The sequence below is a fragment of the Tachysurus fulvidraco genome, chromosome 10 (genome assembly GCF_022655615.1).
Source record: "Tachysurus fulvidraco isolate hzauxx_2018 chromosome 10, HZAU_PFXX_2.0, whole genome shotgun sequence".
Taxonomy (NCBI): Eukaryota; Metazoa; Chordata; class Actinopteri; order Siluriformes; family Bagridae; genus Tachysurus; species Tachysurus fulvidraco.
Genome location: NC_062527.1, coordinates 16,629,533 through 16,653,641, shown reverse-complemented (window position 1 = coordinate 16,653,641; position 24,109 = coordinate 16,629,533). Strand labels below are relative to the sequence as shown.

Here is a 24,109-nt window from a genome sequence, read left to right as displayed (position 1 = left end):
ATTTAATATGCTGCAGCGCCCAAAATGTATCTGTCTGCACCGCTGTCTCTATGAAACCGGGCAGGAACCAAACGCGTCTCCCCTGGAGTTCTTAGTCGAGCCTGTCACTTATCAGCCAATCAAAATAAAGAGGCTACACAATATCAAATCAGAAAATAGCACTATTGTATATGGGTAAAATTTAAAGCAACAACCAATGAAAAAAAATCATATCCTGCAATTGTTCAGCATCATCCTCGTTCACCCACAGAGAAAACCACTGGAGCTGGGGAAGACATGTTTAAAATATGTCACTCTTGCCTGTCTTCAAAACTTGAGAGCCCTGCTATTATATTAGAACTTTGAAAAGCCTGTGTGAAAAATTGCACTGAAAATCAAAAGCACATCAGCGATGTAACCCGTGTTAGCACAGTGGTTAAGGTGTTGGGCTACTAAACGGAAGGTTGTGAGTTTGAATCCCAGGTCCACCAAGCTGCCACTATTGGGCCTCTGAGCAAGGCACTTATCCCTCAATTGCTTAGTTTTAAAAAATGAGATAAGTAAAGGTGAATAGTAACTCCAGTACAGCAGTTTAATGGTTTATGGTATATAATCTCACCATAGGTCTTACGTTTATTTTATGAGTCCATATGATGCTGCAGCTTTACCCCAAGCTGAGTTCCACTCCTTCAAGATCCATAATTGTGATTAGCATTTTCATTGTCACAAAACCTTATATTTTTATTTTTAAATAGTGGCCCCCAAAACATGGAGCCTGATAGACTATATGGTCGAATGGTTGTGGACATCTTGACCATCCCATTCCAGATTTAGTCCCACTTTGCAGTTGTAATAAGATCCACTCCAGTCTGAGACAGATTTCCACTAGATGTTCTGGGCTCTGTGCAGGACACTCAGGTTTTTCCAATCCAACTTAACACACCGAGGCTGCATGGAGCTAGTTTTGTTTAAAGGAGCATTGTCATGCTAGTTTTGTTTAAAGGAGCATTGTCATGCTAGTTTTGTTTAAAGGAGCATTGTCATGCTGGAAGAGGTGTGAGCCTCAGTTCCCGTGAAGAGAAATTGTGATGTTACAACATACAAAGACATCACAACAACAGCACAACCTGGTGGTGTCATTTGGCATTAGGAAAAGTATATATTAGTTATTTTACTTATAACTATTTAACTATGTAATATTAATATATTTATACTCATTTATGTGTGTGTAAAACAATACTTAAACAATTCCATTTGTGTTTATTAGTCACTCTTTAAATATTTTAAACAGAGCATTTCAAATCATATCAATTTAAATGTAAATAAATCCAACATCAAATTTAACATCCAGAATTACAACTTAGCAAAACAGTTAGCAATTTTTCTGAAGAAAAATGAACATGTCTGCTTTCTCTGGGAGAAGACCTTTCCTGGCTTATTGTATCTCCAGCTGTGGAGAAAACCCTCTCAGAGGGGGTAGATTTGCTTCATTGTTGTAGCTTTGGAAACGAATCCACACTTTAGACTTTTTTTTAGACATGTTTAACACAAAGTGTACCTCAGCACAGCAGCGCGAGTGACTGATTTCTGTGGTAAACTGCGTTAATCTGGTTGCGTGACTGTAAACACTGTGAACAATTAATATTCATGAGGTAAGACGTGGCTATTTAAAGTGACCGCTCCCAGCGATTTGCCCGTCATCGCATCGGAACCGCGTTTGGAACCGCAGCTTAAAAATTCCGCGCGGTTAATAAATAAATTAGAACCGGTTCTCGGTTCCCAACCCTAGTGATGAGTCTGATGTGTGCGCGCTGTGTGTGTGTGTGTGTGTGTGTGTGTGTGTGTGTGTGTGTGTGTGTGTGTGTGTGTGTGTGTGTGTGTGTGTGTGTGTGTGCAACCAAATTCCTTGGCCAAGGCCAATAAATCTGATTCTGATTCTGATTCTGATTTAATTCCTTACTTTGAATTGACTGGTGAACTGTTGCTCTGTGATTGGTTGGGCCATGAAGAACTGGTGTTTTGTGATTGGATGACTGACACGCGCTTATAAAATATGCACAAACTGTCCGCTACGGTGTTGATGACGTAAACGTGGAGACGTTAACCTTCGCAATATTTGAATTTCGACGGTTAAGTAAACGAAAAACTAACAAGCTAAATTTGTTTCACTCATTTTACCAGAAAAAATAATTTGTATATAAATATTGTGTTATGTCTGCTGAAGAAAACTCTCGTTTGCAACGTCAAAAAGTACCAAACGCGAAATTAAAAACGAAATCAAAACGGACAATAAAAACGAAGTTGGTGATTAGTAAAGCGTTTCTGTCGTTTCCGGTTGGTCCTAAAACGTCTGTGACCTGCTTATCGAGACCAACAGACGCAAAGCAGAGCCTCAGGTCTGGTTCTTCAGAAAAAATAAAGAAGAAGACCCGGAGTGTTACACCTGGCTCAACTCATAATAAAGACACCTCTGTTTATACACAAGGTAGATGAGCTAACTAAATAAATAAACTATATTGTTTTATACTCAACACAATAGTAATAACAATATTCTATAATTATATAATAACAATATTATATTGGACACAATGTATTACTATTGGTCTATAACTCAAAGATGAGCTACTGAAACTTCAACATACCCACAACATCAACATTTATAAAAGCAGGACAAGATGCAGTATCTATCTATCTATCTATCTATCTATCTATCTATCTATCTATCTATCTATCTATCTATCTATCTATCTATCTATCTATCTATCTGTCTGTCTGTCTGTCTGTCTGTCTGTCTGTCTGTCTGTCTGTCTGTCTGTCTGTCTGTCTCAAAAAATGCTAGGTCATGTCATATCTATTATGAAGAAGGTAGTATTTCAAAGATTTCTTGCTTTTTAATGTTTTCATTATTTACATTCAGTTGCAATAAATTTCTACTACTGAACTACTGTATTTGCAAGCACAATATTAAGTATTATTATATGGTGGGTCTGTGGTTCAAATTTGTTCTTCCCTGGTTGAACCATGAGCTCCGGTCAACGTCTGTACATTATGGATAGCAAGAGCCATATTTCTGCTAACAAAAGGTCATGTCAAAAGCTCCTGACAACATTCACCAACCTAAGATAAATAAGTAAGGGTGTCATAACACTGGCAGGGCACACCTAACAGCTCCAGGGTCCTTTGTGCAATCTTGAGCTCAGGTTGCTTTCTGTGTTGTGTTGTGTTCTGTGTCATGTTCACATGTTCTCTTAATGTGCTTCTCTGGTTTCCCTCCTCCACCCCAAAACATGCTGAAATTAACAGCATTAATGTTTAGAATTTTCTTATCAGGATGTAATTGTACCTTTCATAACTAATGAAGTAATTCAAATGAGGGTTTTTTTTAGACTTGTGATTATTGTTGTTGTTTTTTAACTAAGACCAAAAATGGTCTTAGTTAAAAAATGCATTTCAAATAATGCATTTCAAACCAAAAATGCATTTCAAATAATGTCCTTTCTTTTTCCTCTGTTTATATATATACACACCATAATTTTCAATGCTAATTGAAACCAAATGTTTGTGTGCACTAAAAATGTCAAAATGTAATGTTTTTTGTGTCCTTATATAAAATATGTCAACATTATATATTGACAGGACCATTAAAGAATGCCCCAGCAGGTAGAAAGGAGAAAGGAACTGTAAGTATTTCTGCTTGATATCTAGGCAACCCAACCAATGCAGTGTAATTAGTTTAAGGCTGCATTCAGGAGGACAAGCCTGGATATGTCAAAAACACACCTTCTGCCATATCCTGACAGATACTTAATATTATTGCCAACAGTTTACAAGGCCTAAATGTTTCTCCCACAGTGTGAAGTGAAACAGAATGTGCTGAGGACAATATCCAGGATGCTGCAGGAGAACAGGACCATAAGAGAGCAGCGGATCGGGTTATCTCAGGTAAACTTTACACATAAAATTACACAAAACCTTAAAACATCTGGATATTTCAAATCACTGTATATCCCTGCAGAAAGCTTTGGATCTTCATGAAACTTTGTTTTTTAAGGCTTCACGTGTCTAAGAGAGGCCTCTAGTGGTGAAAAGAATATTGGCCTGGGTATCATTTGAATCTTTTTAAATGAGTGTTGCATTTGTGAACCAGCCAAAAAGAAAGAAATTCTTAAAAAGTGTATGACTTTTCTGTCATAGACTAGAAGTGAACTTTAATGGCTCAGCTTTTAGGCCCCTGGGCTTCTGATGAGAAGGCTGACTGAATACTGATTGAATACTGCTATTGCAAAACTGGGTGTTTTCTAGCATTCCTATTAACTCTCATCTTTTCAGCTCAATTCTTTGAAACTTTGGATAAAAGCAGCTGTTAAACTGTCACACCCATATGTGTTTTGTGGTTCAAACCCCAACAGTTGGAAGCACACAATTATATAGAATGTCTTTGTATTCTGTTGTATTATACTTCCCCCTCAGTAGAACCGAGAGGCCGAACCTGTTCCAGTATGACAGTTCTATGCACAAAGCCAGTTCCTGCACAGAGAACCCTGACCAAAACCCCACTGAACATCATTGATCAACTGGAATGCAAACTGAACCCCAGACCTCCTCAGTTGAAATCAGTGCACAGATATTATAACAGCAAAGAGTACCATTTTTTAACTTAATGTTCAAAAAGCTCAACTTTGAGTCTCTGGAAAATGGAGAGTGATAACAGAAAAACCTGACTGATATCAATTAAGTTTGAGATTGTTAAAACTTTTCCTTCTATTAAATGCCTTAGCCTGGTCTCACTGTTTATTGTTCCATATGTTAGTTAAGACCTAATGTTTGGGTTGGGTATTTTGTTTGTTTGTTTATCTAAAACAGCAAACTTCTAAACATTAATATTGTAAATACACCACTAACCAACAAATTTCATTATATATTGAAGAAATGATCTGAACTGTGTTTTCTACCAAAGGCAGGAAAAAATGATCAAAGAAGAGATGGACTGTTGTTCACCCAAGGTATACATTATTGAACATATTCATTTAGACACATTAGATTATTTTTCATGCTTATAACTTGTACTTGGAGAAGTAGAGTGATGTTGCAAATGTTGTAGTACAACTATTAAGACTTTTCTGTCATTATGCATGAAAAGAAAATGCATGCTGAAAATACTACTGTACATGTTTGACCCTAGATGGTGCTGTACTCAAAGCTTTAAACAGCTGACGGTTCCATATTATGGGGTGGCATGATTTATTTTGAGGTTGACGTTTATTTAGGAATTTGTTTCTTAACAGTTTGTTAACAGTAAACATTGTGATGAGGGCCTTTTGTATGATTTTCTGGTAACTTGAGGTTTGCAATGATGTTCACACTCTGGTTGAACTTGCAGAGTGTAAAGAGTTATTTATTTACGACATTCACTGTTGTGCTTATCAGTTTCTATAATGTGACACACACACACACACACACACACACACACACACACACACACACACACACACACACACACAGACACACACACTAGTACATGTCTTATCCAGAAAATATAAAAACAACAATCAAAGTGTCCTCAAACCTTTTTTCAGTACATTACAATAGTGTTCAGTTTAAAGTACAAAGGAAATTACTGTACATTGTCAGTTGATGTATGAGATCTTAAATGTACAACAGTCTGAACTGACTAAATGTTTATGAGGTGTAATTTTTACAAATATTAGTACATTGTTAGTCAAAAACAGAAATGTGCTCTTTTTGTCCCTGTCTCTTGTTTAAGAACTCGTGATTGTGACTGTGTTAAATAGAGAAGCACTATGATGCATTTTGACAGTTTTTCAGCCAAAGAAGTAACATCCCCAATTTTTTTGTAGATTTTTCAATAATTTAATGTATTCACTTCATTGAGTCTTTGTACTTTTTGATATATGAGAGGAAAAACAATTGGGTATTCCGATTATTGTAAAAAAAAAAAAAAAAAAGTTTGCTAATCTGCCTAATGAACCCTAATTTTAACTGTCAGCCTTTATTAACCATTCATTATTCATTATTCAACCATTATGTCCATGAACATTATATATAATTATTGACGGTTAAAGTTAATCAGGGTTAATCGAGGTTTCCCAGCAGAACATTTCCCAGAGGATCACACTGTCTCTGTCAGCTTGCTGCCCACTGAGAGTGCATCCTGTGCCCATCTTTTTCCCAGGTAATTGATCCTCTATTCACCTGATGAGCAGAATATGTACTTCATCAGTCTAGGCACCTTCTTCCGTTGTTTTCGATTGTGGACATGAGTCAACATGGGCACTCTGATTGGTCTGCATCTATCGTTTGTGCTTCTTTGTAATGTATTTGTACCATATGTTCAAAACTTAGCATCAGCAGTGGGCTGAAAGGGACATTAAATAGTCTGTTTGATGACTGGGGTGTTTCCTACTGTTTTATGGTTCTATGTGGTTTACAGGATGAAGTCTTTAGATGTAGCTGTGCTTATATAAATAAAGTGTGGTTTTGGAGGCTTTGGAAGTTCTACATGATATGTTGAGATCACTTAAAGGATAAGTGTGGTTATTTTTTAAAGTTTCTTTCTCTAGAACCACAGAAGTGTTTATTTTTTTACTGTGATTGTGCTTGTTCAATCAATCCTGCCTTTAATTGTTGGCCAAAACGGTTTTCTTGGTTGCCTGGTATTTCAAAACATAGTAATTTAAACTATATCTCTCTTTAACGACTATCAAAATTTTAATGAACAGTATGCAAACGTGGTCATAATTATTGGAGCTCAACAATACCTTAGCACACTGCAACACATTAGCATGGCAGTGCAGAAGGAACCTCAAGATGATATTTACATTGTTTTTTTTCTCTGCTTTTACATTAAAAAAATCTGCCTACAAAAGACAGCAAATTATTCAGAGGCAGACAGCAACTATGTTTTCATAGAATGACATGCCTATGAATTGAAACAGGTCTTATCATGATTAAAGTATGGATAAGTATCAAACAAGGGCTTTAGGATTGAGCAATAATTCTATGGGTTTGATATTTATTAGTTATGTGTGTCCTTCATTCTTTCTGTTAATACTTCCTTCCTACCTGTCTATGTGCAGTTTTGCATGTTACCCCCATGTCAGAACAGGTTTGATTCAGGCTTCCCAGTTTCCAAACACTTCCCAAAAACCTGCCGGTAGGTGGACTGGATTCTAAATTTTGCCTAGGTGTGAATGTGTGTGTGAGTTTGTGTGTGTGTGTAATTGTGTGTGTGTGTGTGTGTGTGTGTGTGTGTGTGTGTATGTGGGGTGGCCTTATACCCAGAGTTCCTTTGATAGGCTCTGTATACATCATCACCCTGACCAGTATTAAGTGGTTATTGAAAATGAACAAGTGAATGCAAGCTCTTATGTTTTTTCCTGAGTGTTCTTTCACTTATTATCATGTCACAGTATTAAAACATGAATTTTGTCCTTCATATTTTAGAGCATGTTTGAGCTTTTGCTTTGGAATTTTAAAAAGCTTGTCTTGGATAAATTGGATGCTTCACCACAGGTTAAGGAAAATTGTCAAAGTAAAATTCGACTGATTATGATAAATGTGATGGTTATAAATCCTATCATGTGAATTATTGCCACTATAGAGATGCCAACAGAACAGATACATCACACTAAATCGTTACAGCAAGATATGTGAAGTAGAGTGCTTCACAGTGGAGTGCTTGCTCACCTTAGTTTTATGGGGACTTTTAGTAATTTAGTAATTGAAAAACCTTGGAAAGCCCTTGAATTGAATATAAATGGTTCTGGCATTGGAGATTAGCATTAGACCTTAATGTTGACCTAGTTTTGAAAGCACAAACAAAACTGTGGTCCTGACAGTATTAGGCTGAAAGCTGCAACTAGAAAAACGTGCACCATATTGTCAATATTAACATTGACGTTTTTCTCTTGTGAGAAGTCATTGCTGCTCTACTTGGTACAGCTGAACCAGTCTATCCCCTGGAACTGGACAGTATTATAAAGAGAAAACAGGGTGCTGAGTAGTTTTCTGTCACCACGCCACATTATTAAGGCCATGTACATTTTGCTTCAGACACCAGAGACGAATTAAGCTGTAATTATTTTTACCACTATGCTCATTTAATGTCATATGTTGAAACGGGTAAAAGCAAATAAAGCTCCACCCAGCCTTTAATTGCTGTAATATGCCACCTCTGCTCAATATAATCTCCATAATGGTGGGTAGAGAAACAGGAAAAACACAAACGGCAATTATCCCTCTTGGGATAAGCGGGTCAAATTGGGCCACACTGACTCAGTGTACACAGTTTTCAAATGGCAGCTTCCAACTAACTTCTTACATTTGCTTATACATAGCAAGTTAATTACTTTTTAATAGTTTATTTTTGGGTGGAAAACAAATGATGCAGAATAATTGATACTAAAGCAGTTTGATCTCAGATTATACAAAAGCTCAGTGTGCTTGCTTCCCCCCCCCCCCACCATTCTAACATGTTGTAGGATGTGTGCTTGAAAGATCAATGATCAAAAGTAAATAATTTTTCTTTATTTCTTTTTAATTACATTTTTTTTTTAGAAAATCCTCATTCACATCTTCTGTTGATAATCTTTACTTAATTTGAGTAACCAGACAGACAAATTATTTGACAGATAAAATCTGATCTTCTATTAATTGCTTGCATTTGTACATGTTGCACAATAATAGGGACAAAGCTGTTATTATTTCACCCAATCAAAATGTCATATCATACTTTGCCAGATTGCGTTTGATTAAAGTACTCAATGTCCAACAATTATTTTGTTCGTTAGCATCAATTTTGAATCTAAAGTACAGACAGTGCATCTATTATATGAGTCTTTGGCAGAGCCTTTAATATTTATGGGAATTGTGTCTGCTTTTTTCATTGCTGATTTTTTTTTTATTAGTTTCAGGTCTTTTGGGCGGATTCAGAGATGTGGTTGGGCTGAAAATCTTGAACACCGGTGTAAAGAATGAGCGGCGGAAGCCATGTGCAGGATGATATGGCAGTTTATTATAATCCCAAGCAAACAGTTCCACATCACAAAATACACTGATATTTGTAAAAAAAAAAAAAAAAAAAAAACACAGATCAATAACCAGAATAGCAGTCAGCGGAGCAAACAAAACAGACAGGGGTAAAGCAAAAAGTGTGATAAATCCAAGAAACAAAGGCAATGGTCATTCACAAAAAGGCAAAGAGAGCACAGGGCAAAACAATCGGCTTGGTATGCAACATTGTTGACGATACTTTGCATAATGTGAAGTGTGTGTGTCACTTGAATGTTAATTCACCCAGAAGGGAAAACCGGATGTAAACCACCAGTTCTCACACCTGGCAACCCTGATTGGTGATATTGGCTCTCATTGTAAATATAGTTAGACTTTATCAACGTCATCATACCCTACTAAAACCTATGATCCTTAGCCAGTGCTGTGTGGAGTAATATGTTTTGAGTTCTTTCTGCAGGAATAATTTAATGCACGTTTTAATTTCACTCCATTCTCCATTCATTTTCTGTTCCAGACTCCAAGAAAATGACTCTTATTGTTTCTGTGGGCCACACACCGCTGAGTTTAGTGTTATAACTGATTTAACTCATTACTAAGCCCTTCATTACTTGAATTGGGTGTGTTGGAGACTAAACAGTAAAAGCAGTCCTGTGATTCTCCTGCTTTCAACTCAAACCTGTGTTGTATAGAGACAAAATACAGACCTTGCACTCATCATGTGTAATGGTGTGGCACATGGGTGGTATAAGGTGTAAGATGTTGCCCTTAAAATAATCTTTGCCACCCAAGCTTACCACAGATCAGATCTCGGGGAGGTCGATACTCCTGTCCATGTATTATGATCATGTTTGTCAATATTGTAGTTTGTAATAATTGTTTTTGACCATATTCCATCAGTGTTTGAACTTCAGTGTTCGATACACTAATATCATTATGCAAATACAAATCAAAATAAATCTGATATTCTGCTTGTCCTGTACTTAACTAGAGAGACGGGATTACAAAATCATTGCAAATTAAATATTATTCTGACTTAGCCCCATAATCATAAACCTTCCTATTGAGAGCAACCTCTGTTTTGTCAGCCTCTCAGGATGACCCCATATTCACATCTACATATGTACTGATGTAATATTATATATACTGATATTATATATACTTATATATATAATCATACAGTTATTGAGTAACAATACAGTTATTACACACACTCATCAAACAAAGAGTAACGAAAAAGAAAATAAGGAAATAATCCCTGTTTAAAAGTTTGTGTATTTTTCTTTAGTTCATTGTGCATTGCCCTCTTTAGCATCAGTGATGCATGCAGTCTTTTGTGCATGAGGTTGTTAATTCTCTGAGGTGGTGTAGATGCTCATTCTTCTTGGCAAATTGCCTCCAGTTCCTTTACATTTTTATGGGTGTCTTGTACAAACTGCATGTTTGAGATCTCCCCAAAGTGGCTCAATGATATTGAGGGCAGGAGACTGTGATGGTTACTCCAGAACCTTCACCTTTTTCTGCTGTAGCCATTGGAGGGCTAACCTTGCCTTGTGCTTTGAATCATTGTTATGTTGGAACATCCGAGAGCGTCCCATGTGTAGCTTTCATGCTGTAGAATGCAAATTGTCTGCCAGGATTTTCTGATAACATGCTGCATTCATCAATGCCATCAAACTTCCCTGTGCCACTGGAGCTCACACAACCCCAAAACATAAGAGATCCACCACCATGCTTTAGAGTGGGGATGGTGTATTTTTCACCGTAGATCTTGTTGACTATTCTCCAAACATATGGTTATGGTTGTGACCAAATGACTCTGCTCCAGAAGCTGTGAGGCTTGTCTAGGTGCTGTCTGGTGTACTGAAGGTGGGACTTTTTGGGGCATGGGTGCAGTAACGGCTTTCTCCTGGTAACTTGAATCATGCAGGTCATTTGTGTTCAAGTACCTCCTTATTGTCCTCCTTGAAACAACAAAACCACTTTATTCCAGATCAGCCTGTATTTCTCTATAAGTTGTTTGTGGGTTTTTCTTTGTGTCCCAAACAATTCTTCTGGATGTAGTGGGTGAAACCTTTCTAAGACTACTTGACCTTGGATTAGTATCAACAGAAACTCTTAAATAAACACCTGAAAAGTCTGATAAAGAGGTGGAAAATATCTTTTCTGCTTTATAAATAACTACCTTATTACACAGGCAGTTATTTTGTCTTCCCTAATGGTGCAGTATCCAGTTAAGTCAGTGCATCACCTCATGAGCTGAGAAACTCACTGTCTGTTTATGTACAGACACACGTAATTACAATTACAATGAGTCACAGGTGTGGAAACGTCCCTTTAATATTGTTTTCATAATGTGGCCAAACATTCAAGGATAAACTTTTGATCCGGGTTATTTAGGTGACACCTATGTGATAATAAATGACGATAAAATTCACGTGACCACTATCCTTAAATAAGAAAAAAATTCTTTTGCATTATCTTATCTAAAGAAATGCCAATGTTTAACAATTTCTTTCAGGATATGCAAACTGCACAACTACTGTATATATTTACCATTTATGCACATCTCTTTAAACTTCTAATGTAATCACAAAAATAGAAGGTAATCTTGTGCTCAAAAACAATATGTATGTAAGACATGGAAAACTTTGTAAGATACTATAAACTGCCGGCATTATTGCTTTATTAAAAAGCTGTAAAGGTTTATTATTACTGCTTTGAGATGTCTACACTAAGAAGTAATTACTGACTTACTGACTGTATTGGAGTAGAAGCTTTGATCCTACTAATTAAAATGTATGGCACAGACACAAAATATTCTTTTCACAAGCATTTAAAAAGTGATTTGTCCACCCCTAGCTGCTTATGTTGGACATGTTTATGAGGTTAGAACTTCTTGAAAGTTTGCAAACACTGGTGTACAGATCAGTTGTTCTAATTGTTACAAAATGTTAGGCACTTATCAGCACACAAATGTGTTATGTCATGCTTCACCACATACACCATACAAAACTTATACATATAACCATCATAATCTGATGCTGATTTACAAGAACAAATGTGCTCGCAGGCTTGAGGTTTATAGAATATGACGTTCAACCTGTCTGACAGCATAGTCTTTAATCACTGGTTGATGGCCTGTAAATTAAGTCGATGACATGTAACTGATAATTAGCCTGTCGTTCAGTTCGTTCTAAAAAATTGCTCTCTGTTTAACCCTAGAGCACAGATATAATTGCACATCGCCTAGAGGAACATGAGGTGAGCACTATGAAGGGCAGGAGTGAGCTTTGGCGCCATGTGTTATGTAAGCTCTGATGAGAACATGATAAGACCTGGAGCTGCATCCACACAGCCGAGAGGCAGGCAGGCCATCTGTGTGACGAACATTAGTGCTGATTTGATATATGAGAGTTTAAGTACTTCTGACACCCATGCATAGTCAACTGTGCATAGTTCTCTGTGCAAACTGAATTGTCAGTGGTGTTTGAACTAGCTTGGTCTGTTGTTCTGTCGGGTTTTGTTTTGCTGCTGTGATAAGACTACAGCCAAAGGCAGCACTGTTTGGAGTAAAATGTTCCTGTGGTGCAATCCAGCCCTAAAAGTGGAGCTGTCTAATGCTCTGTCTCCTGGGGCTTGAACTGTTCGTAATGGTCTGCTTACATTTCACTGTAGCCTGACGAACAGAAATTGGCTGTTTTAGGGCATCAAGCAGCGTGACTGCTTAAAGCAGTGCCTTTTTATTTCACATTATGTCTAGTACTTCAAAAAAAAGTTCAGATAAACCTTTTGGTGTTGTGCATTACTTTAAACCACTTTAAACTCACCCATTGTTTTGACCTGATTGTTTTTAAGCTGTTAACATTTTACGGTGTTAGTGCGCCTGAGAAATCCTCAGACACATTACACATGGTTCCCACACTAATTTAGTGTGGTAAGGGTGTGGAACTGATTGATTCTTAAATGCTTTCATCAATCAAAGCTGTTTAGGTCACATTTGTGGCTATACACATTCAGGCCAGATTTCATAACGCTGATGTTTAAACTAGACAATGCAAAAAAGGACAAGAAATAAAATGCTGACCATGTAGATCATTCATGAGTGTTAGCATAGCATATGTGTTACTAAAAGCAGTTGTGAAGTGATTGTCAGAACATAAAGAAGGTTTGAGTAAACACGAGGGCCAAATGGTTTATGCTGCGCTCCATTTCCTCAGAGCATTTTGTAAACACAGTAATCGCTTTGATATACTTAGCGATGTGCTTTCATTGTCACATCTTTGAACTGAAATAGGAGTTTGATTTTGTTTACTGTTTTAGGCGTCCTTTTGGTTTTTGCCTCTTTCTAGCCGACCCACCCAAGACATGACATTTATAGCAAGAGGAACAAATTCGCGTCTTTAAAAAAAAAAATCATTACGTTACATTACAGAAAAAGGCCTGCAGAAGGGACTATCTTTATAGGGTCATAAAGCAAAAGATAGGATTATTATTTTACGATCATTACATTTTCTTGCTCTACTGTGGAAGAAAATGTAAGTGTACTCATGTAACCCTAGGATCACACCAGCAATAGATAGCAATAGGTGACCGATAATTTCTTTTAAATGTACACAGAAGAAGAAGCCTTTATTTTTGTCACATATACATTACAGCACAGTGAAATTTTTTCTTTGCATATCTCAACTTTGGAGGTTGGGGACAGAGCGCAGGGTCAGCCATGATACAGCACCTCTGGAACAGTGAGGGGTAGGGGCTTTGCTCAAGGGCCCAACAGTGGCAGCTTGGCAGTGCTGGGCCTTGAACCCTGATCCTCCAATCAACAACCCAGAGCCTTAAGCACTTAGACCACCACTGCCCCCAAATTAAACGGGAGAGTGCAAACACAGTCAGCCACTATCAGAAATTATGCAGTCAAGATTCCTGCATTTGGGGAATTTGCAAAGGTCAGCACAGCCAGAGTGCAATGGCTGAGCCTCACTTTGGGCAATCCACCTCCTTGATTATGGTATTGCCCCTGCCAGAGCCACAATTTCAGCAACAACCAACAAAGTGACACTTCAACTGATGTTTTCTTAATTCCCTGCAATTTAGAATAATGCAATAAGGCAACAAATCCACATATCTCACCAAAAGAATAGCACATAAGGTCCATTTTGTCATTACAACTTTATTTCCCAGCTTCAGTTAGTCCCATATACTGTTTTCTTTTTTACATAAAAATGAAAGCATACTGTGGTTTCATCTTACCCTGACATACTGTATATGGCACATCTGAAGTTATGACTGTTAAGACTTGTCTATTTACAGTGAAATTATTGTTCTAGATTTGTACAAGCCTGATAACTGCTAATGATAACTCTTAGATCATAAATAAAGTTGCTAACTATAAATATTGCACACTCTTTAAAAAGACTTCAAAAAGCATGTAAAAAATACCAGTAAACTTGCTTGTAACTAATTGGTACAGATTGTTTTGTAATTCATAAAGTTAGCATACAACAATGCTAGTATACAGCCTAAGGTGTGACATTTATATCAAACACCTTTATACATTTATTTTGTGTAGAACTGTACTGTACAGTAGGTGCTACATACTGAATAGCTGTAGGCTATTGCCATTTATGTGAACTAATAAAAAAAAGATCATAAAGTGCACATCCGCAAACAGTTGCACTTGGTACACACCCACAAGAGAACTGTTGCTTGCTAGTTTAAACCTAGGTTACAGAGCACTTGTGGCATCTGTGCACACTTTTACTATGCTGCAGTCAGGCCTATATAATCCGTGAGGTTTCCCTGCCTATAAGTACAGTACTGAGAGGTTATTAGAGGATCATTATTTAAATGTCTCTGCTGCATTCAATCACAAATATTTATGTGAACAATTTAGCTGAAGGCAACTCATCGAGAGGTTAATTGCCTTTTACACTTTTTTCTTTCCTTTTTTTTTTTTTACTCTCTTTGGTCTAATTAGTGAATTGACAGAGAAGTGTTGATATACATGTATGCACTGATTGTTCATTTCAACTTCATTCAGAGTCTGGTACACTAGTCAAAAGTTGTACTATGAAGTGCAAAAAAAATAAACTCTTCAGTTGATCTTCTTTATAGCTATACAATCACTAATACATTCACTAATACAATTTTAGGGTAAACATCATATGGAAAGCTGCGTCTACAACAGCCACATTATTACTATGTTCAGAAGTTTTCTTCCGTTGCTGATGTAGGATTTCTTATTTTATTTTACTGAGACAAATAGGCAAAGATGTCCTATTATTATTTGCCAAGAACAGTAAATCATACCTGCTTGTGTATCAAAATAGAAACAAGAGTTTAAGATGTTTTCAGAAAACTATTGAACATTTTCCATACTGATTTTTGCCCATAAGCATTTTCACACGCATTTTTCAGAGTGGTTTGTTTATCATACTTTGTGAAAAGCTGTTAAAAATGAACCGCCCTCTCTTTCATTTCATAATGCTCTTTCATCATTTCATCATGTTCTTTGTTCTTTCAGCTTTGCATTTGTGGTTAGTACTCCATGAAGTGTGTTAATGTTGTAAGTAATTACCTGGCAGAACTAAATACAAAGAGTTCTCCCTTCAACCGCTAATGATTGTTATGCTCCTGGATATGCTCTTCTACTGTAATAGAATTTCCTGCTAATTATGTCTTCTTTTTCTTCTCATTAAGTAGCCTTAATGACTCCAAATTAGCCACAGAGGAACAAGTTCGCTCTGATTTTTAACCCACTAGTGCTCCTTAATCACCACTTCTGTGAAGGGGACTTGTGAAAAAGATGAAAAGGCAGGTTCTTAATTGATTTACAGGCATTTACACCAACAATTCAAGCTGTGAACACTGCGATTCATAAACCTTAATGAACCTATAAGCCCATGAGGCCTTTGCCACAGCATTAAACCTGTCACAATTACAGAGCAGCGTTCCCCTCAAGGGCTGTAATAAGAATGCAGGAGCCCAGACTCAGTGGAGGCACTTAACTATTACTCTTGACTTGTACTGTTGCATTCCCAGAGTGAATCAAATAATTACCGCACTGCACTTTATAGAGGAAAGGCTCTCTTTACAGTTTGTCACTGACGCGTTGTAAATCTTGTTATCGGACCCAGCTGGCGGTGGGCGTTCATGAAAAGCTGAATGCATTCACCTCCAAACTGTATTTGCAATAAACAGTAATCGATTTTTGTTCCATTTGTCAAAGATAAGCTCCACACCTGGACTATAAAATCAATCTAATTTCAGGAGGATAAACATACACACTTAGCTTTGGTTTCTTGCAGTCATGTATTGTTGCAAATACAGCCCTGTGTACAGTTTGAAGGTCAAATGACAGAAGAGCAAAATTCATAGCTTTTAAAATGACAGTCTCCGACTAATCAGCGTGGGCGCCATACACCTCAGGAAGGTAGCAATTTTGTGTCATTACTGTTAAATCCCGGTTAAAAGAACCGGATTCCAAAGGCCTAATTACAAGGTGTTAATAATAACAATGTAATGACAGTCATTTTCAGGCTAGCCCAATCCCAGTGCCTTTCACAGCCTGCTAAGAGAAGTGCACATGGGGAATTACCTTTATCAATCATCTTTCCTCTGCCTGAATTATTAGTCAAGCTGTGATACACAAGTTCAAAGAGGATTAGATTTCACTTTTGGACATGTTTATCATTATCAAGCAAGTGTGTAGTTGTTTTTTTCTAGTTTTCAAATATAGATCAGGACAGTGAATCAGAGACAATGAATAATGACACAGCACGATATGTGTTTTCCTGCTGTGAAAACAGTGCTGACAGATCAGTGTCGAAACATTTTGAGTGATTACATAAATATTTCGTCATTGTGTTTCTCATTGATTTGTCATTATTTGGCAAGCAAAAATGGATTTTTTTTTTTAAATCAGGGTTCATACAGTCACAGTTCTTATATTTGTTAGCCTGCTGGTCCAATGCGATTATTTTAGTTATTTTTCATAAATTTATTATGCAACATAATATTAAACTTCAAGCTTTTCTCCAAAAGTTCCAATTATATACCTTAAAGCTTCAGGTACCTCAATCTACCGTACGAAATGAAAGGTAAAAAGCGAATAGGTACAGAATGTGTAAATACCACAGCAATAAAGATACTCTGTCCTAATAAAGGAACACTATATGCCCCTTCAGAAGTTAAAAAAATATAACTATAACAAAAGCTTAAAATTTCATGACACCACCTCACAGGGAAAAGGTACTTGAATGATTATCCTAAAAGTGACTCCATTTCAAGACTCCCTGCATAGTAAGACCTCACTGGTGATGGTACACTAAAGGGTCCACTGTACTTTTAGTGTTTTTTTTATATCGTAATGTAAATGTTTAACTATTTAACTGAACCTTAAGGACCACTTTTAGACCTTAGTATAGATTACACATACCTTTCCATGTGAAAGAAGGATAGTAAATGAAAAAGGATGTATACCTGAGAGTTTAGATTTAGTTTAGTTTTTTTTTTACCTTTGTTTGCTGACTGTGTAGTGTGTATATATATATATATATATATATATATATATATATATATATATATATATATATATATATATATATATATGCTATTACATTAATTTACTTTGATCGCATCTCCTGGTGTTAATCAGGTATAATGTGCTAAATAAATGAGCCAATGGCACGCACTAACTTCCCATAACAACTTTTTTCTTGGCTGGGCGGAGACGTTGACTGCCTCCAACTTTGCTCCGGGATGCTCTTGAATCGCTGACTACTTTGACTCTGAACGGAGTGGAGGAGAACCTGGAGCTCACGGACGGACTGGCGTTTATTATTATTCCATTCCACTTGTTTATTTTGAGGCTCGCGCTTGTTTGTCCCAGACCGACGCATGAGGCAAGGTATGAGCACGGAGCTCCGTGAAGACGCCGCGTGCTCTGCGCAGCGCGCCTCGAGCTTGCCGTTCAGCGTGGACGCGCTCATGGCTCCCACGGAAGCGCCTCGTTACGGCACCGGGCGCTCGACGCTCATATACCAGCCGTCTGCGCCAGATGACTGTGTCCCGTCGTCTCCTGTCAAGTCGGAAGCATCGGATCGAGACGAGGCAACCTGGCCCAAGTCTTCATGCTCACCGCAACCACGTAGGTTTACGCACAACATACTGTATTCACAACAGAGGAGCTTCTACACTACAGCACGATATTTCCTTGTTGCTTTGGTGAGCTTTGGTGCTTGTGTCAGTGACAAAAGTAAAGGTGTGCTCTTGAAGACAGGGTAAACTTCAGCACTCTAGTATCTGAATGTGTAGTGTTGAGGTTTGTCTTACTGCAATGAAGAAGCAGTGTTGACATCATGGTGCGCTAGGGGGTTTATTTTTTAGTCCAGCTGAGCATCAATACAGACTGTAGAGCTTTGTTGTTGTTGTTGTTTAGTACATTGTATAGTACATTATTTAAAAGACAGTATTTATTTTCATTAACCAGTAACCAAGTAGCTCAATGCTTACATATGTCTTGTAATGCATGCAGAAGGTTACCACTGGAGTCCTCATACCTTTTTCATCCAGGCGTTATGGACACAGTTTATCAAACATTGGATAAATTAAACATGAACAACCATACATTTGTGGGAATGATTAGCGTTTTATTCACTGACTTTACCTACAGAACCAACACCATTTACACAATGTTTATATATTGATGAAAAAAGTATTGTTATCAACGCATATGTTGATATAGTTCATACATGTTTTTAGTTATGAAGCTTTACAAAAAAACTCTAGAGGAGGCACATGAAAACTAATAGTGGGAAAACTACAAAAGCATAATTATGAACCCCTAGGCAAAATGTCATGGATCACAGGTTTGAGAACCACTGAATTAAAAAAGTAAGCTTGGCATATAAATATAAAAGAGTACATAAATGAGAATCTTTAGTGGAATTGATCTTTTGCCTTGAGGCATATTGAATGAAAAAAAATGCAATCGTTTTCTCAGGTTTTTATAGAACGTAGTTGTGATTTCTTAGGATTTCTTTTGATTACAGGACATTTGGTTCCGAACACGTGTTCTCTCAGGAAGCACAAGACAAATCGTAAGCCTCGCACTCCATTCACAACAGCTCAGCTCCTGGCGCTGGAGCGCAAGTTCCGTCAGAAGCAGTACCTCTCCATTGCTGAGCGTGCAGAGTTCTCTAGCTCTCTCTGCCTGACTGAAACTCAGGTGAAGATCTGGTTCCAGAACAGACGGGCCAAAGCCAAGCGACTGCAGGAGGCTGAGATAGAGAAGCTCAAAATGGCGGCCAAGCCCTCAGCTCATTCAGGCATCTCTTTCCCGTTTCCTCTCAACAGTCAACCACAGGGAGCAGCAACGCTCCTTTATGGACAATCAGGACACTTTCCTTTCCGCAGATACATGCTCCCTATGCCTCCACTTGGGATTTACTCTACACCTTTGGCTTATAGTATGTATCATCTGTCCTGAGTGGCAATATGGATTTTTTTTCATTCATTCAAACTGAAGACTGTTTGTTGGTGCCTAAACATCTTTGCCAAGTGGGCTGATATGTAATCTGAATAGTGTGTCAATGACCAAAACAACAAAACGTCTAAGAGGCCTGAGTGTTTTTTTTTTTGTTTTTTTTTTTTTTGTTTTTTTTTTTAACATAGTAGTAATTTTATAAAAGTTTTGAAAAAGATGTCAAGAGCCCTAGAAAAACAAGGCAAAAAATCCTTATATATACAGTTTGGGAGAGGCTGTGTCTACAGTACATGCACCTTATTATAAAGACTATGCAGGTTCAGATGCTGGATATACTGAACGACTAAACTGAATTTGGTAGACTGATTTAAAAATTTTAAGCTGTTATGTTTAAAACTGTTACGAAAAAAACGGGCAGACTGTTATGTAGGAAATCAGTATTTTACATTTTATAGAGGACAAATTTTAAAAATCAGAACAATGGTTAATGAGTGCTATTTTGTAAAAAAAAAATTTCAGATTAAGAAAAAGAAAACTTACAAAACCAAATACGTCGATTACACGAGCTCTATGTATCCTTTCATGACTTCGTGTAGTGGTCAAATGATTATATTTATATGAGGAACAAATGTACCATATTATGTTTTTTATAATAACATTATTGCTTTTCATTAAATGAAACTTTCAGATGAAAATTGCTGTGGAAAATTTGTGGATCAGAAGCTTGAAATCACAAACTAGTACAGGCCAATATAAAGGAAAAGATAGAAATAATAAAATATATATTGTTTTCCTTTACTGGATCTTAATTCTGAATTATTTGATTGGGGTTGATGATGCAGTATTTGAGAATGTGAGATAAGCTCAACCCCAAAGGCTGCATGGTTGCTAATGCTTTTTAAATTGAGCTGCTGAAAGGGGGCTTTTAGGCATTCATGCTCATAATCTTTTGAAATGTTGAGGTTGATCTGTATGGCTCTCTTTTTTCATCCTGGTGGTCTTGAGAAAAGTTAATTAAACGGTGTCATTACATGACGCACTGAAACACTGGGTCTCTCCTAAAGCTATTCAAGCTGGTTAAACTCCTTCTGTGTATAAGCACAGGAATGTGGATCCCTACTGAGTCTGACATGTTGAACCTTTTCATGTATTGTCAACACTATATCACCAATTTACTGCCTACACCCTGCCCTACACCCTGGCTGTTATTAAGTACGAATTAAAACTAATAATATAATAACAGCTTTGTATTCTAATTAATCAAGACTGTTCCAGGGCTTGTAGGCAAATTTCAGGTGGTATTTAAGTTCAGTAGTTTTTGCATGTATTTTGGGAGTGCCCTTATTTGCTGGCAGCATGGGTGTGATAATATATTTCTAAGGAACCTGTAATTGTTATGGATTTTTAAAGGAGCTTTGAATGTTTTTTTTTTGTTGTTGTTTGTTTTGTTTTTTTAAACCAATATAGCTTTTACAAAGTGAAACAGAAATCATTTCCATATATTATGAAGTTCAAAAGAAACAGGTTCTGGGCACAAACAGGAAATTATTGCTTAGTGTTGTTATTAGTTAATTTTTTTTTTCCTCTGCTAGTGAGGATATGTTAAAGTAGGGAAAAATTCAAACGGCAAGCAAGTTATGCCATTTTAATGGAAGACTATGGAACAAGTAGAAATTAAGTGATTAATACTGATTAAATGTGCACATCATGATGTGTTTTTGAATAGTGTATAGTTCAATATAATATGAATTCTTTATGCAAATCATTTAATTTCTGTACAGTGTTGTATATGTTAAGTTAGAACATTAAAAAAGGCTTCGAATGAACATCCTAAAATTTGAAAATCAATTAAGTAAACAGAGAAATGTTTGTATTAATATTTCAAGCATGTAGCAGACGCTCTTATCCAGAGTGTCTTACATTATCTATTTTTTTTTTTAATACAACTGAGGGTTAAGGGCCTTGCTCAGGGGCCAACAGAGGCAGCTTGGTGGACCTGGGATTGATCTCACTACCTTCCGATTGGTAGTCCATCACCTTAATCACTAGACTACCACACGCCCCTTACACATCCTTAAATAGAAAGATTTAGGTATTTGATGGAAGGCTTGTTTTATTTTACTTTTTATGTTCTATTCCTGCCTAAATTGTAATTATATGTGTGAAAAAGAACATGGTAGACTGAAAGAATCTGATGCTTATTTGTACAAATTATGCTGTTGATGTTTAACACCTTCACCCTTCAGCACACTCCTTGCCTTGTTCAGTCTCTTAACTTTCATTGTCTTTGTCACTTCTTTATGCTATAAGCGGGCTAGTAAATATCTTGGGTACTACATTTACAATTAAAATTTTTTGTAAGTGTCATAAAAATAAAATGTTTGTCTTAACACAGAGCATTTCCAATAATCTAGCTTGCTCTCCACAGGTTTCAACATTGTGGACTGACATAAAATATAACATATCTTCTCCATCATGCAGACATGTTGAGTTCTTTCAAAACCTTCAGTATCCTGTTTATAGATGTGATGGATCCAGAGCCTAACCCGGCAACACTGAGCATGACGCTGGAATACACCATGGATGGGACACCAGTTATATACTTATTTGCACATAGTCATAACCATTGCTGCTACCAACATACTGTATGTGTGAGAAGTGGGAGGAAAACAGTGAGCCCAATGGAAACACTCATCGGATATTGGGATAACATGCTGAGTAACTCCACACAGAGAGCTCAGGTTCAAACCGGTAGCCCTGGAGCTGTGAGGTAGCAACACTAATTACTGAGCAACAGCTTCCCAACCCTGTTCCTGAACTGCACATTGTAATGTTTTAGCTGCTCCTAGCACATCTGATTCAGCTGATCAGCTGATTAACAGCTCTTCCCGAGTTAAAGTGGATGTGTTAAAGTTGGAAAAATACTAAAATGTGCAGGTTGGGGATCCTGTGCCTTAGGGAATTACACAAGTCTAGAAAGTGAACACTGGTACTTGTTCTACACAGCTCCTTGGCTCTCGACTCGTATATCTTCCCTTTTCCCAAAGCTTTCCAGATTTGGGATTTGACTTATCAGACAAATATGATCTTAAATGCTGTGCTCTATGTCAACCAGACCCTTACTTAATTGTGCTTGACCTCCGATTTTAGTTTAACCACTGTGAAATCATGTGTATGTACTGTGCTCAGTGATAAGAACCAGAACACGTTTTGAGATCGGCCTTTACTCTTTCACTTAACTGTAGGATTTACTGGCTCTCTCTGACTGCCTCACTGTCCTGTGGAGCCATGTTACAATTACGAGCGATTTCACAGTCCATTTCCTTCCCTTTGTTTTGAAAACAAGCTCTGGCATTAGTTTGATAGCAGAATGTTTTCGAGGTGCAAAATTGCCTTTCGGCTCCAGAGATTAGCTTTATTCATTTGGGCCGAAAATCCACGACTTCTCTGCCAACTTTGCTCGGCTGCTCACTCTGTTTAGTGCTAAGCTTTGTAATGCCTCAAACCTGGGAGGTCCACAAAGGTGGCAAGATACTTATACTAATCCAGATATAGGACTTTAATGCACACAAATTACAGATGATTTCAGGCTTGCAAGTCTATTTATGGTTAAACTAGTCTGAGTTACTGTTCAAAAAGTGAAGTTTCCAAGCATCAAAAGAATTAAAACCAGCTATTAGTAAACAGGCATGCTTCCTGTGATGCTAAAATAAATTTTCATCAAATACGTAAGTTCAGTTTGGTATATCAACAGCGGTTTCCTGACTTTTTTTTTCTTCAGAATGTCCTAGATATAAAAATGGATGACAATTTTCAAAAAAACATACAACTGTGTTAAGGTGTTGGGACACAAGAACAGATTCAATGCACCTTAGTATTGATTCTGCAAGTGTCTGGAGATCAACTCTATCGTTGTACACTTTTCTTCCAACATGAATGGATGATGGTTGTAATGAGCACTGTCTAAAATCTTCCATAGGTTTTCAGTTGGGCTGAGCTGGGCTGGTTCCTTACAGGACAAAGGTGATCAGTCAGAAGAACTTTGTATTGATTTGCACTGAACCTTCTGTTTAAAGGGAAAACTGAATGCAAATCATGTCAGCATAATAAATACTGCATAATGGAGTCACCACTTTCATTTGTCATGTGTTTATTTTTGGCCATATAGGCAAGAGCGCCATCTACAGCAGCGTGCATTTGCAATCCAGAGCCTAGTACATGTGTTTTTGTAGTGTTGTTTTCATCACACACATTCATGTTGTAAACACATTCCTATAAATAGTAGTTTGGGTTTTTTCCCAAATGTAGTGTGTACAATATTCTTACATATTTGCGTAGGAACACCACTGAGAGGAATTTCTCAATCAGGTGGTTAATAAATGCAGGCTGCTGTAGGTGGTGCTCTTGGTTAAATCTTGTTTTTGTGTTTTGTGTGTATGTGTTTGTGTGTGTGTGTGTGTGTGTGTGTGTGTGTGTGTGTGTGTGTGTGTGTGTGTGTGTGTGTGTGTGTGTGTGTGTGTGTGTGTGTGTGTGTGAAACCCCAAAACAAACATAGCATACCTGTAGGTGATACAGTGACGTTTGGTGAATTCCGTACAGAATCTATTTTTT

The 24,109-nt window shown here is 37.2% G+C and overlaps 1 protein-coding gene and 1 non-coding gene across 3 annotated transcripts; one reads left to right on the top strand and one right to left on the bottom strand.

The window, feature by feature from the left end:
* The first annotated feature begins 1,954 nt into the window (after window positions 1-1,954).
* msx2a (muscle segment homeobox 2a) lies at window positions 1,955-23,349 on the top strand. Of its 2 annotated transcripts, none has more exons than XR_007144128.1 (6): window positions 1,955-2,464; window positions 3,616-3,659; window positions 3,832-3,921; window positions 4,937-6,172; window positions 7,077-7,153; window positions 8,907-9,982. XR_007144128.1 is itself a non-coding variant. In XM_027165225.2 (6 exons), exons 5-6 carry the CDS (start codon window positions 17,911-17,913, stop codon window positions 19,499-19,501), a joined length of 687 nt encoding a protein of 228 aa, XP_027021026.1. In that variant the 5' UTR covers window positions 1,968-2,464; window positions 3,616-3,659; window positions 3,832-3,921; window positions 4,937-4,982; window positions 17,744-17,910; the 3' UTR covers window positions 19,502-23,349. The 2 variants fall into 2 exon arrangements, 1 of the variants encoding a protein (XP_027021026.1); XM_027165225.2 differs by lacking the exons at window positions 7,077-7,153; window positions 8,907-9,982 and adding exons at window positions 17,744-18,160; window positions 19,065-23,349 and having other exon boundaries at window positions 1,968-2,464; window positions 4,937-4,982.
* LOC113654976 lies at window positions 13,883-14,041 on the bottom strand. The gene has a single exon (XR_003443600.1). It is a non-coding gene; the product is annotated as a U1 spliceosomal RNA (small nuclear RNA).
* Window positions 23,350-24,109: the final 760 nt, after the last annotated feature.